The sequence below is a fragment of the Anthonomus grandis genome, chromosome 16 (genome assembly GCF_022605725.1).
Source record: "Anthonomus grandis grandis chromosome 16, icAntGran1.3, whole genome shotgun sequence".
In the NCBI taxonomy this organism is placed as follows: Eukaryota; Metazoa; Arthropoda; class Insecta; order Coleoptera; family Curculionidae; genus Anthonomus; species Anthonomus grandis.
In genome coordinates, this window is record NC_065561.1 from 15,198,162 (window position 1) to 15,217,373 (window position 19,212).

Here is a 19,212-nt window from a genome sequence, read left to right on the forward strand (position 1 = left end):
CCTTATACATTATACAATGATCTAAGTAGTTATTAATTACAGTACTGGGGACTCCACGTTCAGTGAATTTGGTCTTTTACGTGGAACTGTCGTAAATTCTTTTAGTTACTTCCCAATCAAATATAATCGAATAGTATTTCAGGTCTTCTTAACAAATATAAATGAAAATAGACCTTCTCGCACCTATAAGCTACTTATAAGCATCGTGATTAAGGATGTAGTCTATGCCATAATCCCAACATCTTTCACGCCCTGTTTTTTAGTAGATGAGAAATTTTATTAGAGATAAATCAATCCTAGGTAATTTATTATCCTGTATCCTAGAACCAAGTTCAGCATACCGTCCCATTAACTTCTATACAATCGTTCAAGGCTTTGATGCGTATTGAAGCAATTTGGAACTAGTTCTTAGCACTTGAAATTGTAGAGAGCAACTTGGCTACCAAAGTAGACGAGTTCTCTTCCGAACCTTTTAAACTAGCCCTTGCTGATTTCTTGGTATATCAGCTCTGCAGATAGACCTTTGACTTAATTGTCAAGCATTCTTTCCTTATGTTTAGCTTTACTTTCTTAGGAAATAAAATTAGCAGCTCCTTTTAAACTAGTTCAGCTATGTAGAAAATGTTCACTGTTCCAGACCTAGAATAGTTTTTCCTGTCTTCTTGATGAAGGAATGCAGGTCTTTTTAGATACCACATCCAATGGTTGTAATTGATTGTCTAAGGAAAAATGTATAGAGATACTCATAGGCAGATAACTCACATGAATACCTTGTCCAGATTATCTAGAACTTGAAAAATTTGTTTTTTTTTTTGTTTAATACGAGGTAAATTTCGGACTCAGACTTGAACAAAGCCTGGCTAATCTATTTACTTAATTAAAAAAAAATATGTTTTTTTTTTTAAATAAATGTGTGGAATTTTCCCAAAAAATTTTCAAGATTTTTTGCGAAATTTATGCCTGGATTTTCGAAATATTCGGTAATTTACAAGAATTTTGTAGCATTTATTGCGTGGAATTTTTTTAAAACTTTTGCTATTTTCTGGACTAGATGCCTGGAAGTTTTCCAAAAATGTAATTATTTTCTGGAATTATTGCCTAGAATTTTTCCAAAATGTTTATTATTTTCTGGAATAATGCCTAAAAGATTTACAATTTTTTAAATATTTTATAGTTTTTTTTTTGCGAAATTATCCCTTGTTTTTTCAAAATATTCGATAATTTACAAACATTTTCTGGCATTTAATGCCTGAAATTTTTCAAAAGTTAGATTTTTTGTCTGGAATTCATGTCTGGAATTTTTCCAAAAACTTGACGATTTTCTGTAATTATTGCATGGAATTTTTATTATTTTCTGGAATAGATGCTTGGAATTTTCACAGAAATTTGTTATTTTTTAAGATTTTGTGCGAAATTACACCTAGATTTTCGAAATATTTGGTAATTTACACGAATTTTCTAGCATTTAATGCCTGGAATATTTCTACAAAGATTGATTATTTTCTGGAAATAATGCCCGGAATTTTAATAAAAATTTTTAAATTTTGTGTGAAATTATGCATGAATTTTTGAAATATTTGGTAATCTCCATAAATTTCTGGAATTTAGTGCCTGGAATTTTGTCTAAAAACTTGGCAATTTTGTGGAATTATTGCCTAGAATTTTTCCAAAATTGTTATTATTTTCTGGAAGACTTGCTTGACTTTTCGGGATTTTTTTATGCCTGAATTTTCGAAATAATCGGTAATTTACAAGAATTTCCTAGCATTTAATACTTCGCATTTTTCCAAAAATTTGATTATTGCCTGGAATTTTAACAAATACTTGTTATTTTTCAAGATTTTTTTGCGAAAATATGCCTGAATTTTTGAACTATTCAGTAATTTACAAGATTTTCTGCCATTTAATACCTGGAATTTTTTCAAAATTTTGACTATATCATTTATTATATATCTGAAATTTTTTTCATTTTTTTTTGAGAAATTATGCCATTTTCCTTCATTCCTCTGTACACTATCCAGTTCTATTTTCTCTTCAGGGTATCGCTGCACTATTGAACCAATCTAGAATTAAGCAAGTTATTTCAAATTAAAGTTCAAGTTAAAATGGATTCTACCGAATCTTTTTTACTTGCTCTCATTTTAACTTGCTACTTTCTTGATATACAGCGGTAGATCTTGAACATTCTTTGCTTCTTACTAAGTTACCGATATATGTATAGCTTTGCCTTAACACAATAGAATAGACAATCTAGCCTGATCCACAACTTCCTCAGTACCAGGATAAGTGTACAGTTTGGAGGGTGATTCCCATTCACAGAGGTCAGCTTTTACCATTTAGCCACATTATAAGCATCAGTAGCATTTTGTATCGACCAGTCTATAAAGGCCTATATGATTAGAGATTTAACTGCAGCAGTGTCGAATCTATGTAAGACCTGTTAATAAGAATGTTATTTTCTTTTCCATCTTCCCTGCACCACTCTGAGAATACCCATCACCATTATGCTTACCATCGAATTATACTACAATTATTGTTTATATCATTACATAATGGCCCGGAAGATCTATAGTTGCTTATTTGATCAGAATATTTTTCATCAAAATATGTCCCTTTTACACAAGTACCAAATCAACGAGGGACAGTTGAATGACTAAGAATCAGTAAATCAGCTAAATCGCCCTAACAGATGGCCTTAATGTCTTTATTCTGACCCAAAGAAAATAATAGATTACTACGCTACTCAATTTATAACATTCCGAAGCTCTCAGTTAGCTCTATCAATCTAGCCTAGACCCTCTCAATAATCCCCGACAAATGCGCCTCAAAGCACAAAATATAGACCGGACCGAAAAGCTAAAGACCTCCCAAAACAAATCCCAAACACGTTCAAACGGGCCGGTTCGTATATAGAGGAAATACAGGAAATAAAAATTACATTCGCCTGCGGAGGAGGCCATATCATTATGTCGGTTCGTGCTTGCACGCCTTTATTGGAAAAAGGAAATATAAAAGTTAACGATTCATGAAATCGTTTCGGTAGTTAAACGTCGCTAATTTAGGGAAAACGGTCTGCGTATAATCCTCGATGGCCTTTTATCTAATTATGGGACTTTAAAAGACGCAGGGGATGGAGTTGATTCGATAAAGTTATTTCGGATGTATTTATAAATGAAAACATTACGTGAGAGGTGATAAAGAACGAAAAAGAGAAAGTGGTTGGGGTGCCCATTTAAGTTATGCCTTAGTGTTGGATTTTTATTTATATTCCAACAAAAGGTTTTTGTTTTAATGGCTTGAATTTTTCCAAAACTTTTGCTATTTATTGCCCGGAAGTTTTCCAAAAATTTAATTATTTTTTGGAATACATGCATAAAATGTTTACAAAAATTTGTTAGTTTTCAAGATATTTTGCGAAATTATGCCTCAATTTTGGAAATATTCCGTAATTTACAAGATTTTCTGGCATTTAATGCCTAAAATTTTTACAAAAATTTTGATGAACTTTTAGAATTATTGCCTGGAATTTGTTATTTTTCAAGATTTTATGCGAAATTACTAGATTATAGATAGCCTAGATTTTCGAAATTCTAGATAATTTACGTGAATTTTCTAGCATTTAATGCCTGGAATTTTTCTAAAAAAATTGATTATTTTCTGGATATAATGCCTAGAATTTTAATAAAAATGTGTTATTTTTCAAGACTTTTTTGAGAAATTATGCATGGGTTTTCGAAATATTTGGCAATTCACAAGAGTTTCTGGCATTTAGTGCCTGGAAAAACTTGACAATTTACTGGAATTATTGCCTGGAATTTTTCGAAAATTGTTATTATTTTCTGGAAAAGTTGCTTGAACTTTGTACAAAAATTGGTATTTTTTCACCATTTAATACCTGAAATTTTTTCAAAAATTTGATTTACATTTTAACTGGTATTTTTTCAAAATTTGTACTATATCCTGCAATAAATGTCTGATATGTTGACGAAAATTTGTTATTTTTTAAGATTTTTTTTGCGAAAACATTACGTGAGAGGTGAAAAAGAACAAAAGAGAGAAAGTGGTTGGGGTACCCATTTAAGTTATGCCTAAGTGTTGGATTTTTATTTATATTCCAACAAAAGGTTTTTGTTTCCAGTGCAAAGTGCTAATAGCAGAATTAAGAGCTTTGAATTAATTAACTTTTAATGAAATTTATTTGAAGTCTTAAGATAGGAACTTGGACATTTTATGATCGTCTGGTGGCAGTAAAACCTTACAGCTAAATTTATTTCCTGGCCAATCTTATAAGTTTCTTTAAATTAAGTATTCTGGACAAGCAAATTTAAAAGTACTTATGCCTGCTTGATAATGGTAGAACAAACTATCCTCCTGGAAATCTGTTTAAAGCACACACGACTAAATCGAACATTTGCAGCGATTTGTACGTTCGTATCAAAGCGACCGCAAATTTTCCACCTGAACAAAACAATATCGGTCAGAAAACGCGTTTATTCGCTCATAAAATGCTTCTCATGTACTTCTAACTCCCGAAGCATTCGTGATCCGCAATATATGTAAAATACCGCGAAAAGTTATCCACTTAAAAAGCCATACGGAACCGAACAAGCGATTTCGGCAGCAAGTAATCTCTGGGAATGAACAAAGTTATTCGACCCGTGAAACGATCCTATGACTTCGTGTCTGCGGATGGCACTTCCCGACGTTTCATCCTAACAAGGGCATTTTCATGGAAAATGCTCGCGCCATCCCTTCGCCCCGCCGACACAATTTTCCACTTTCACGACTTCCGAATTTCTTACCTCTTCTATGCAGGACGAGCCCGTCTTGTAAGATATTAAGGTATTTGGATTGAATTTCGATGTATTATTCGGTTTGGCGTCAAGGCATTCATGAGTGCTTATATGTAGTATCAGGAATACTAATAAAATAAAGAAATCGCGGGAAGTTTTTTTGCCATTAAAAGAGTAAGTGTAGATTTTATTCACAAAAGTAAAATATACATCAGCAAGTTAATTTTTCGTCGTGTGATTTTCTACAATATTTATATTCTAACATTCGTACTTATACTCGCACCTTACGCCCTACTGGAAATCCCGATAATCTTTATTGCTTAATAAAACCTATCATAAAATAATTTAATTTACAATATCCCCAACCTTATTACTATTTACTTAGTTTTTATTACATACTTATATTTTTCTTAATCCTACCCTACAGTTTTTCCCGGATTATTATTGAAGTTCTATATATTTTTATATCTTCAATAACCCTGGCTACTACATACAGGATGTTTCTTAAAGACGTGCTAATATTTAAGGGGGTGATTCCTGGACCCATTTTAAGAAAAAAAGTTCCTATGAACATATGTCCTAAACATGTTAACTTTTGAGAGACAGGGTGTTAAAGTTTTCAAAAAAAATCAGTTTTTAAATAATAACTTAAACAATATTGTAGACATTTTTATGAACTTTGGTACGTGTATTCTATGCACCAAGACGCATTTTTTGATGTGCAAAAAAAATATTTTCTTTGCCAGTGGCGTCCCTATAGCTTTTCTATTGAATATTCTTAGTGAAAATAAATAAACAAAAATAAACAAAATAAATAAAAGTTAATAAACAAAAATATCCGAGAAACTGTACTATCTCTACTAAATAATAAATTCAAATTGTAGATCAACAGACATAAAATCTCGCAAAAAAATCCGGGCACTACTTGTGCGATTTTCTATTGATAATCGTCGTTTATCGATATTTAAAAACAGAAAAAAAAATCGGGTTTACATTAAAGAGGACCTCACTAAGTCACGGCTTGATTTATTGGACGAGCAATTAACCAGTTTACAAACAAATTTGCGTGAGTGTCTATAGTGGAAATATTATGTCAAAAAGTGACGGTTCTGTGCATCGTGTGTCCTCGGAAAGTGGTTTAAATAACCTAAAAAATAATGATGGCAGAATAACAGGTACTTTTTTCTGCAAAGTGCACACTATTTTCTGTTAAAATTCTTTCATATTTGCCGCTCCAATTCCCTCTTTCAAAAAATGAATCAATATTTATCAAACGATTGATTTTTATAGTCTTATATAGGCTCGAATATGAAGTTTATAACACAATATTGGTAAAAAAATTCCAATTTTCCCATTAACCATTTGCCAGGCCCTTTATATTTTTGGTACGAATACATAAAAATCCCAGGATTTAATTCGATCTAGATTGATGGGGGTGTATAGTAATAGAAAGTTATTTTCTTAGGTCGTAACCTCAAGGTACATAACGACTTTCCAGTCTTTATGTGGCTCTCGATTGGGGATTTTCTGTTGATTTTATCGATCATGTTTCGGATTTATTTTTAAACCTTAAAATAGGGTTGGGTGCATGCAATATTTACATCCGTTTGCCAGAAATAATTTATTTTTTTAAGTATTGCCTTTTATAACACACTACATTTCATTAAATGAAGTGCTCCTTTTTATAACCAGACGTTATAATTAGCCTACACTTTTTAGGTCGGATACGGCAATAATAAAGCTTGGCTTGTATGGAGCCGCCTTTATTTCGTCGAGGGTTTTTTCCCGCAATGCAACACTGCGGAATTTAAGTAGATTTATGAGGTTTTTTTGCTAAGTTAATAAAAAAAATACGCATCGAACAAAATGAAAAAAGAGCCAGTTGTGTAATATTTATGGTTTTTTTTATAATTTATTTAATTAATTATTGATTAATAGGTAAAGATATTAAATTAATATGAAATTGTAAAATAAGTTCTCAAAATATGTGGATTTCCGTGAAGCCTCTGACGTTATAAATTTTTTTTAACCAGAAGAATTTAGTGCCCAATAACTCCAAAACGGCTGTATTTTTAGGAAAAGTTGAAATAATCTTTTTGATGGAGAAACTTATTAACACACATATGAAATCAACAAAATATTTAGATTTTTAGTCCATTGAAACAATAACTCAATAACTGTAAATAACTCAACCCAATAGTCCAATAACTCAAAAACTGCTGTATTTACAAAATAATATACTCAAGTTTTTTTATTAAATTAGAATCAAACAAATATTGAAATGAGTTTTCAAAATACTACTCAATAATTTCAAAATGGCTGTATTTACAAAGAAACTTAAGATGACCTTAAAATTAATGATCAGTTTCAATTTTTAAATCAATAAAATATTTATGTGAGTTTTCCAAATATTTAGATTGTTGTAAAGCCTTTGATGGTATCAAGATTTTTTCAATCCATTGAAGAACTACTCTATAAATCCAAAACGTCTGTATTTGTAACGAAACTTAAAATAACCTTTTTTTGGTAGAGAAACTCATTAACTTTCATATGAAAGTAAGACCAACAAAATCGATAAATAAGTTTTTAAAATATTAATATTTTCGTAAAGCCTTTAACATTATCAATTTTTTTCTGACCAGAAGGATCCAGAACCTAATAACTCCAAAACGGCTGTATTTTTAAGAAAACTTGAAATAATCTTTTTGACGGAGAAACTTATTACCTTTCATACGATATCAACAAAATACTTAAATGAGTTTTCAAAATATTTAGATTTTTATAAAGCGTTTGACATTATCAAGATTTTTTCCATCCATTCAAGTCGTTTTCATAGAGAAATTCATCAGCCTAAATAAAAAATAAAATCAAAATTTTAAAGCACTCGCATTTTAGCCAGTACTTAAATGAAAAACAGCATATTGAATACTCAACCTTATTTACTCCCATCCTGCGACGTTGTTTATGGGGTCCCAGTCACATTGTTTACAGTCCTTGTTTGATAGAATTGAATCAATAAATTACGATATATAGTCGTCAACATGTTTCACCTTTCTCGCTTTATTCGCAGTGACTTAACATATACAAAACAAAGAAAATTGCATATTATTACGTTTTGTTTTAAACTAGTGAAGACAAAAAGCTAACAAGAATACATATTTGCTTGCTTTTAAGGCTTATCAGTAATCAATCTATTAGTCGTGGTTAGTCTTAATATTTTTGTATAAAATCCCAATAAAATTGTAAAAAACTTTTATACAATTAAAACTATATATAAAAATATATAACAATTTTAATTTGTACATAAGAATTGCAGACGATAGCTCAGTCAGACGGAGTCACAGTCTATATATTAAGAAAATGAGTTCCAAAGTTCCCAACAACAACCCATTTTATTGACATAAATCTTATCTATACTTTATACAGTTTAAAAACTGAATATCTGTTATATATAGGAAAAATTCTTAAAATGTAATCAATGATTATTCTTATTTAGATAATTTACTTCGTCTTATTTCTCTGAGTTCGTTATAAATTTTAAGTAAGGGAATTATTCGTGTATTGGATTTGGACCATATATTGTTTTTATGTTTTTGTATTAAGGCTAAAAGTATATAAGGCTAAGAATGGAGTTATGCATTTTATTTACATGAGCAAAGGAGATTGCATTCTCAATGCTGTTGTTAATTTCGGGATTTGGGGTATTTAATTGTAACAATATATTTTTAGCAAGTTCTTGTGTAACAGTAGATAGGATTGACTGTTCTTTATAATAAAAATTTTATTAAAGATTTCTTGATTTGTTTTCAGTATCTCGAAGTAATTATTATAACGAATTTCATCGTCTGCATCTAGAGTGCCAAAAAGCCATTTATCAACTTTGCCTACTACGTTAAGTAATCCTCTTTTTAATGGATTAGATTTCTGAAAAATTTTGGTATTTCTTAGAGTTTTCTGCAGATATTCGTAAGTTTGATTAAATTTATAAGAAGGATTGAATTTGAGGTGTATGTTTGTTGGGTACTAAAAATGGTTTTGTTTACATGCATCAAGATATTTTATATATTATATACAGGAGTTTCTGTTTCGGTTAAGCTTAGGTGAAAATGGGCTATGTGTCGTGTATGTAAGTTTTTCCTAGAGCTGTTGGTAGTATAGGAATTTTAATGTTTTTTTCTTCCTAAGTTCTTGACTAATTTATTTTTATATTTTCTGCATGTCATTGCATATACTGGGAGAGGTTTTGTTTATTACCGTAAGTTGCTATATTTTCTTTTGGCTTTTGTTGTTTAAGAATAATAAATGATTTCATTCAAAGTGGAATAAAGTCGTTCTATCGATAATTTCGTTTTTAAAAGATGTACCGTTATCTGTGGTAGTCCATAATGATTAAAGTAAATTATAAATTTGTCGGCTACTTTAACTCCTGTAGGAGATAAAAGAGGGCATGCTTTTTCTAATTTAGAAAATCTGTCAATTACCGTTAAAAAGTAAGTATTGAGGGTCATATACACATCTATATAGATATGGTCAAAAGGTTCATAGTCAGAAGGGGTGTGTCTTTTCTTAAGGGCAATTATATTTTCTTGAATATCTCTGGGGGATGCAATAATATTTAATCTTTAGTTGTTGTTTTTCTACGTTAGTTATATCTTCTATAAGGGTACATGGTCTTTCCCCATATATTGACCCCCCTTTACAGGGATTAGGTAAAAAGTAAACAAAGAAAATTTATACAAAACTTTTGGGGTTTTACTCAAAATTTTTGAATCCGATATGAAACATTTTTTTTCTCTTTTAAAAATATCAAATTTTGACAGATGGTCAGTTTTTTCTTATGGAACACCCTGTATCTGACTTCATAGTTAAAAAGAGAGGAATTTTCTGATTTCAAATATATGTATATGGGTTAACTACTATTACACCGTTTTGGCAATAACGGGTTTCAAACATAAAAAAATTAAATATTGAAGATCTTGCTAGGCGGTGCATTGTTATTGTTTGGCATCTACTAGGAAACAAATAATTCTATTATAAATTATATTTGCCAAAATCATAAACAATTTATAATTAATACGATACAAAAAATTGAACAAGATTATATTAATAATGGTGGTGGTCATATAGAGCAGTTAATACTAAATATCGCTTAATAAATATTAAATCTTAAGGTTTTATTGTTACTACTTAATTTATTTATCTTATAAAACGGCAAAATGAGAATGTCTTCTGAATTATGGACAATCTACTGAAATAACAATGGACAGCCTACCAAGATCATCAATATGTTATTTTTTAAAGTTTGAAGCTCGATATTGCCAAAACGGTTTAATTAAAAGTAGCTAAACTATATATATTTGAAATGAGAAAATTTGGCTTTTTACCTATAAGCTCATATACAGGGTGATTTTTATAAGAAGTTCATGCTTTTGGGGGATAATGGGGGACGTTCAAATATAACATTTGATATAAGACACTATGGGTCGGAAATGCCTCAGAACCAAAATACAGCGGGTTAAAGTTTTAAAAAAAAAATTAATTTTTAGTTTTTTGACCGTTTAAGATATCGGTGTCAAATTTTCTCAATAAAGCTACCTAATAAAGATGCTTTAAATGTAAAAAGTAAATGTTTTAGTTTCAACCAGTGGCGTAGATCAGATAGGCATTAGAGTAATTTTTTAATAAAAAAAATAGTACGCCACTGATAATCAAAAATTTTAAGAATCCTTGGTTTATTTAACAGAAAAAAAGGTATCCTGCATCTTTTTCCCAAAAGGCACCATTTTATCGGAATTTAAAAATAAATAACTTTAATAAAAACTAAGAAAAAAAAAATGATTGGATAACGTTAAAAAATACTAAATAATAAATAATAATAATAAATAATTAATTTAAAAGATGCTCAAAGTGACCGCCATTTTGTTGGATACAGAGCCTGCAGCGTAATGTTAAATTGTCGTGAATTTTCTGAATAACTTCACCCCTATCTTTAATTTCGCCTGCAGCTACTGCAATGCGAGCCAAAAGATCATGTTCATCTGGCACAGGTGTAGAATAAATAAGTTGGTTCAAATGACCCCACAAATAAAAATCACAGGGATTTAAATCGGGGGAGCGCGCTGGCCAAGCCACTGCGCCTCCCCTTCCAATCCAACGTCTAGGATATCTTTGGTTCAAATATTCCCTGACAACGCAACCATAGTGTGCCGGACAACCATCATGTTGAAGCCACATTATTTGCCGAACATCCAATGGCACATCTTCTAAAAGTTCAGGTAGTACATCTCGAAGAAAAATCAAATAATTCCCTGCAATGAGACGTCTTGGGTGTTTCGTAAGAAAAAACTGAATATCTGTCAAAATTTGATGTTTCAAAAACGAAAACGAAAATTTTGTCATCGGATTCAAAAATTTAGACAAAGACAAACCTCAACAGTTTTGTGTACAATTTTTTTGTTTACTTTTCAACAAACCTCTGTAGAGGGAGGAGTCAATATATGGGGAAAGATCCTGTACAGTTTAAAAGAATCATTTTTGAAATATTTCCAAAAAAATAAAAATCTTTCTCTTAAAGAATACTTTACGCCTTCTTCAGATGAATCATTTTTTAAAAATATTGTTCTCTGACTCAATTGAGCGGAAAAGTCGAAAATGAACATCGATACCGATCTTGACACATCAAAGATTCCCCATCCACACCCAAAGTAGACAAACGTGAACCATGCATGGGAAATAAAGAACCAAGAAGAGCAGACTCCAATAAATCAAAAATGAAACATGAAATCCGCGGTATAGCGATACTAGCGCCACCAGTATACAAAACAGTTTTTCCACTTATAAATTTTAAATGAGTCTTTTAGTTATATTAATCATTAAAAATTGTTGCTTTATTTACTTAAAAATTAAAATATATAAAAATTAAATTAAACGGAAAAAATAAAATGCTACAATATACTTATCCACCTAGAAGTTTACCCCCTAAGTCCCAATAAACTAACGAGATTCCCGTTTTATTTGCAGGCTCTGCTGTGGCCATGATAGGCGCCAACCTGCGTTTCGGGAGCAGTAGCGCGAACATCACCTCCAACGTGACTAAAGTGTTTCAATGCCACCCGGGGGGCACAGCCGAGGCCGTCCTTATCTTTGCCCTAGGAACTATGGGGATGGCGGCCAATCTGGCCCTTATGGGAATCATTCTCTCGAATAGGCAACTTAGACGGTAATTATTTTATTCGTTTTCAAATAAGAGTGCGTGTTAATTGGAAAGAAGACCAATTAGTAAACGATAAAAAAATTGTTTATTGATGAAATCATTTTGGAAGTAAAATGAATTATTAATAAGGAAGAGACTTTCTTAGAAGAAGGTAATATAAGATGTTAAAGTCAAATTTCTCAAGTTTGATTCTCCAGTGTAAAAGTTTAGATTTTTTAATGAAAATAGGCATTTAAGGGGCTTATGGTCAGTTATGATATTAAACATAAGCTACTGATAGGTTGTAACCAAAAGAGTCAATACAGCATTAAGAGGTACCTTACTCAGATCTGTGGTTAAAGAAATCGAGATATTGTATGATCGGTTCATTAATAAGATTCCAACTACATCATCTAAATATATTAATATTTTTCATTTTGTATACCGTGTAAGATAGAATCCATTACCCATGGGTGCAGACCAGGGTGAAATAAAGGATCTAATAATTTTGTATCTAATTCTAATAAATCTGTGAGTGGACTTCTTTTTTGTGAATAAATGGATATCCGTAAGACTTTCTATATACAAAGACTTCATCGGTTGTATTAATTTACTTGTAAACGTTAAAGAGGTGCTTTCTTGATAAAATATGTCTGAAAAATTCATACACAATTTCAAAATGGATTTCCTTCCTCCCTAGTCCTAGAGGATTCATCCAAAATATTGAAATCTACGATTTCTGTAAATTTTGTGTCAAATTTTTCAACTTGCATTGGTTCGGAAAAATGTAATATTACAGGGTCACAAGTGTTGTTCAGAATTATTGTTAAAAACTAATTTTTGATACATTTCTCTCTTAATAAGTGCAGTTTGAGCTATTTCATGAGCATCAAAGTAACTACAGAAGAGACTAAAAATTTCAACAACTCTATCGTAGACATTTTCGGGCATTTCGTTGCCTTGCTATTGGAGCATGACAAGATTTTACAGGTTACATTATCCATAACATTTTTTTGAATTCATCCCAAGTTGAGACATTCTGTACATTAACTACTTTATCAAGAATTTCCAGTAACTGAATTAAAAATGTAAATATTCTAAAAATTATCTGGATTGGCTATATCATAAAAATTATCAATTACTGATTCACATATTCGCAAAATATCTATTTAATTCTATTTGATTCCCATGTAATTGTGGCACATAATTTAGGTATTCAGGTTTAAATTGTGTCATTTTAATTTTGGGTTTCCTTTACTTTTGCAAGTTTTTTTTTTATAAATAAATATCTAAATCAAGCTTTAAATTATCTTCACTAGAAATACTTTAACCCCAACAGCAAATTGAAGATTCAATTAATAAATTGCTTAATGAATTACTCAATTCCTCAACATCGGGTATTTATACATCAGGCTTCCAGCGTTATCAATTTATAATTGGCGCAGTCAGTAGGATAGTTATACACCACTCACCCTATATATATATATATATATATATATATATATATATATATATATATATATTATTAACTTTGCACTTTTTATTTTCAGTCTAGTTTGCATTTCATTTTACTTCTTATGGTTTTCGTAATTATTCAAATTAAGATCAGACCAAAGCCATAACGCTGTTCGTTTAAGATCACTTATATGTATTTTACAGATTTTATTAAATAAGTTTTCTTTTTTTTAATAAATATTTTCTAAAAGGGGTTCTAGTATTATCGATTTTTAATTGGAGCAATTGTTGGTTGGATGATCAAATATTAATATATCGCAGGTTTTGTTTGTTTTCATAATTTATTAGCAATCGAACAAACGGGCGAGAGTAATTCGAGTGACTATTAGACTACTTGCAAAGACCACAAGTTAAGAGTGTACTAACTCAGGTAAATACATTGTGAACTTAACTGGCAAGTGTCAGAAACCCAAGAGATTGGGAGTTCATTGACTAGACGACGATCGCCACCTAAAGTCTTTCTTTCTTATAAGAATTCCTACTTTTTATTTATGAAGGCATTTAGAATCCTACCGACTGCGCCAATTAAAATCCATTAGGGAAATTCTTCATTTTTTTTTAGAGAAGGATGGGACGAATCCAAGCTCTTTACACCTAGTCCAATTTGAAAGCAAGATGACTCCTGAGCATTTCAAAATTCTTTGGCAGACGATAGCTCTTCCAGAAATCCATCAGAATTCTTACACAAATTTCTGGTTTATGTCAGTACCTCCGATGGGCATATATCATTCGAGAACTCTGTAATTCCTAAATTGTCTTTCAGAATATCATTCATGCCCACGAATGTAAGCTTCAGTTAGAATTTCTTTCAAGATGTTCAGCCAGGAAATTTTTCATTTCATTAAGAGAATGATGAGATAAGCTGGCACCTTTACACCTGCTCCACAGATGTGATACCAAGGTGGCATTGACATTTCCAAGTTATTTGGCTTCTGATAACTCTTGGTGAGGCTCCAGAAATCCATGAAAATTCTTAAGTGAACCCATGGCTCTGTCAGTAAATCTAATCGACGGAAACCATTCATTGATTAGTCGTTTTTTGAGAACAAACCTTGAAATTCCTAGATTACCTTTTAGGATCTTATCCATGACCACGAATAACAGCTCCGGTTAGAATTTTTTTTAAGAAGTTTAATTATTCTGTAAGAATAAGACGAGCTCAAGCTCTTTAGACCTAGTCCAAGACTTAGAACTAAGAATACTTATTTCCATTTCCAAGTTGTTCGGCCTTTGATAGGTGAGGCAGTAGGAATTCATCAGGATTCTTATGTCAACTTCTGACTGTTACTTCTGACGTTAGACACACACAAATAATATAAAACTATCCATAAATGTGTTATTTAAAACTTCAAATTGTTTAAGTAACATAATTGTATCAGGTTCGAATCCTAGCATAAGCATGGTTGTGCGTATGTGAGTGTTCGATTAGGTTAAAATTGCCGGAAGTGACATCGTGCATTGCAGTTTTTATATTGCGTAAACCTATAGACTTAGTATTGTTATATAATTTGTTATGTTGTTGTGTTTAGGGATGAATAAAATAAAAGTTCATTCCTATTTAGGCTTGTCGAAGTTTCGCAAAATATATTTGCATCTTCAGGGCATTAAAATACAATAATAACTAAGACAACAAAAAACAAGTGCTTGTACAATTTTAACTACAATAAAATTTAATTACAATTGATATTAAAATAAATAAAACTAATTTTCATAATTGTCATACAACCAACGTTACACACACTTATAATAGAAACTAAAAAAAACAGATATTACAGCAATAAGAAAAAATCAGTATTGAAACCACTGTCAGTATTTCGAAATCTATTTAGTCCATCTATGAGACAAGTACACTTCATTGGCATTTCTTTAGCTCTCTTTGCCCTCTGAGACCTTTCAGTGATCCATCATGAGCCTTATGTAAGATGTTTCACATTTTGTTCCTAAAAGTACCTTAACCTTAAATTTTTTTTCTCAATCGTTTTTGTCAGTAAATTAGCAGTTTCTGTCTAAGAATTATAAACACCGTGCATCTCATCTACATTGATATTTTTCTTTAGGTAGTGCGGATCTTTTGAAGGAACACTACAGTTTCATGTAAAATTACATACAACCTGCACGAGATGACATTTATTTTTTACTTGAAAACCTTGCATCGTACGAAAAAAAGGCAGGAAAACAAAAGCGTGTACCAAATAAAAAATATTAAGTAATAAAAAAGTTATGACTGAAAAACATTTTTTTTCTTAAAATTTTAACACTCTGTATTTCGAAAATGAATCCTTTCTCGATATATGTTTATTAAGAAACCTAACGCTTATTCTGAACCTAAAACGCGCTGTTAAAGTTTGGAGCCTGCAATTCGGGCCAATATTTAAATGGATATGAATTAGAGTTTTTTATTAAATAAGCCAGTGCTGATTCAACGATATTATATACAATATATACTTTAAATTACTATTAGAAACCACGGAATAGTCTGAAGCAAAATATTATCACTGCATCACTAATTTTTACAAGGTAGAACCCCTTTATACCGCCGTTTGAATTTGTGTAACAGTAGCTGTTAATATGCATAACTCTTATCAAAATGATACTCTACTAAAATAAAACCAAGTAATGCTAATCAGGTTTTAACAACACCTGACCTTCTGAATCTTCTTGGACTTGTGAATAAACTAATTTTTTAAACCTATCCAAAGAATATTATTGATTATGAACATACTACGTTATCAGAATCATAAAATCAACTTGATATATTGACTGATTCTACCTCAATGACCCTTAAGCATTAGTATGATGATAATTTTATCCAATTCAATCTAAATCAGAAGGGACACTATTAAGTCCAAATCCATGACGCAGTATGTACAACGATGATTATTTTACTCTTGATGACTCTTTATAATCACTAACTCTGATAACGATGGTCCTGAATCATAAAAAATATTTTGTCAGACCCACAACCTTAAAAAAATCATAAAAATTATTTAATTAATTTCAAAGCTATAACTAAACTCGAAATATTAATTAATTAATTGATCATTGTGATTTTGATCGCAATTATGATAATTATTTTATTAATTCCGGCCCCATTTGCGTCTATTTGACAAAGTGCTTCACTGATTCCAGGTCAAACAAAATCACTAGATGATTATTTAATCAAAATAGAGCCGACAAGGCATTATTTGAACCATAAGAAATATTTTATTAGATTGGGCTCCTGTGCAGATTCCAGCATGACCAAGACGTAAAATTCGTATGTTTATTATTTAATATATAAATTATTTAGTATTTTTCGGATGTAGAAAATCCCTTGAAACTAAATAATCTCAGATAAAAGCACTCTATTTATTAGAGATTAAGTACTAATGCTATTAAACTGCTGCTTCTTGAATTTTGGTATGGATAAATGCCAGTTAATGGGTTGTTATGGGTTGAAAAGTTACCCCTCTTAGTAAGAAGAAAAATAATTATTTAAAAAAATTTATAACTTATAATAAAGAAAACCAAACGTTTTATTGGACAAGCCGCAATCAAAAATCTGATTTGCGGAAACTTTCGTGGCAATTTCAAAGCATACCCAGACACGTCCTATTTCACACTGACATTCTCACAAATTGGAAGAAATTTAAAATTATTGGATAACCTATCAAACATTTCCTGAACCTTCACAGTAATAAATTACCCGGAAATTCTTTTTCCATTTGTCTCTTCTTGCATCTCAAAGGTTATCGATCCATTTCTATTTTCAACGAAAATAAAAAGTAGAACCGGAGGAGACGTTTGAATAGTAAAAAGATGTACTTAAGAACCTTATCCTTTATTACCGACAATTCTGTATGTCGTATCTAGTATTTTATATCAAGTTATATTACAGGGGTGTAAAATATGTTTTAGTGTGAACATTAACCGAGATCGAATCCACGTTACGTATTATTAAAATTCAAATGGCGGATAAGACGTGAATGATATTTATAGGGCATAATAACGCAGCGTAAGTTGAGAATTTATTGGATTACCATGCAGGAAAAAGTGAAATACAAGCAAATTTTAACGGGTTTGCGTTCTTAAGTAACCGTCATAAAACAATTAATTTGTCGTCAATGACTCTAAAGGTATATGGATTCAGTGGAAAATAGTCCTTTACGAATTTGCACCAAACCTAAAGTAGTTTATCTTTTCGCTAAAAGATTGTGAAAAGCACGGTTTCAACCATAGGACTATGGTAAGAATGGTCTACATTTGACAAAACTTAAATAAAACTGAATAAAAGGTGCGAGAAATGCCACTACGAGTAGCAACCTAACGTAGGAAAAATTCAGAAGTATTTTATCGAAAAAAAACATCAAACTCTTTGAGCATAGGTAAGCGTTTAGCTGAAAAATCCACATGTCTCATATGGAATCGTAAGATCACCAAGACTACCATAGTATCAAAGATATTCAAAGAGTTGCTTTATTAGCTGCTACCTAGTTTTATTCAGCTGGGACATTTTGCTAATTAAAAGACATTCATCTTCACATCCTGCCCTTACGTCATCCTTTACAAATCAATTTCATATATTTTAGATACCTGAATTGATATAGACTTTATAATAGACACAGACATATCCGAAAATCATTAAGAGCTAATAGTTTCTGATTTATAAACTTCAGAAAACTAAAGACAGAATTTATTTGTTTTTGAGTGTATTATTGCAAGGTGTTTATAAATTCGTTATCCTGATCGGTTTGAATATTACCTGGAAGTTTCCTTTTGTATGTGATTATTTTTCTATGATTTTTGGTATCTGAATGACAAAATAAAATACCAGCATATATTTTGATTTTTTTAGCTAAAATCCACTTCCTCTCAATAAGAATGTGAGGCTTCGATTGCATTTTGCTCAAGAAGACGCTTAATGAACGATATGTCTATGAAACTGGAAATTTTTATTATTGGCGAATTTAAATTCCTTTCGAACTGACGGATATTCATATATAAGACGTCCTGTAGCAACAAAATTTAACAAAAAAATTATCATTAAATTGCATTTTAAGGCAGTGAGCAGGCAAACGGTTTCAAACATTGAGAACGAAAACTAAGAACCCAAACTTTATAGTTTGGTTTATGGTGACCAGATTTAAAACCCATTGAAAATCCTGGAATTACGTTGACCACAAAATAAGACCTAGTTCACTCTGAACAAGCTCTTCTTAGAATGTGACATATATTCAAAAACTAATTAACTTAACTAGACGAATGCTAAATTAAATATTAATTTAATTTTTGAATATCCTGCCCAGCTGAAACTTAACGAAGTATCTTACCAATATTTGGGTGTCTCTAGGGTCTTCTAAGATTGAAAATCTTATTACTGACTACCTCGCAGAAGCTATTAAGCACTTAAGATTGCTTAAATTAAGTGACTCCAGTATAGCTATTACGAGGTCCAAAGCTAAAGTCTCCTTGCGAAATGGATTTTGAAATTACATTTTCAAAGAGACACCGGATACTTTTCCAAAGGCATTAAAGTTAATTTACGACACGTTTTGTCATTAAAGTATGTTAAAGATTTTTTTTTAAATAACTCATGTGAATGAGAGAGCATGAGATTCATGTTTGCTCGTTGGACGCACTACGTACCATATGATTAATATATTTAATATGATCTTGTTATTACTATTGTTGAGATTTGATCGGCCGGATGATAAATAAACCCTTTCAAAATTG

The 19,212-nt window shown here is 31.0% G+C and overlaps 2 protein-coding genes across 3 annotated transcripts in view; one reads left to right on the forward strand and one right to left on the reverse strand.

The window, feature by feature from the left end:
- Positions 1 to 19,212, reverse strand: part of LOC126745526 (midasin) — a 242,157-nt gene that overhangs the window by 114,205 nt on the left and 108,740 nt on the right. The gene's annotated exons all lie outside the window — the stretch shown is intronic.
- The window catches only part of LOC126745537 (uncharacterized), a 115,035-nt gene that overhangs the window by 33,865 nt on the left and 61,958 nt on the right, over positions 1 to 19,212 (forward strand). For both annotated transcript variants that reach the window (XM_050453415.1, XM_050453416.1), the window contains exon 3: positions 11,814 to 12,012. In XM_050453415.1, the coding sequence (XP_050309372.1) occupies positions 11,814 to 12,012 (199 nt within the window). The remainder of the gene's footprint in view (positions 1 to 11,813; positions 12,013 to 19,212) is intronic.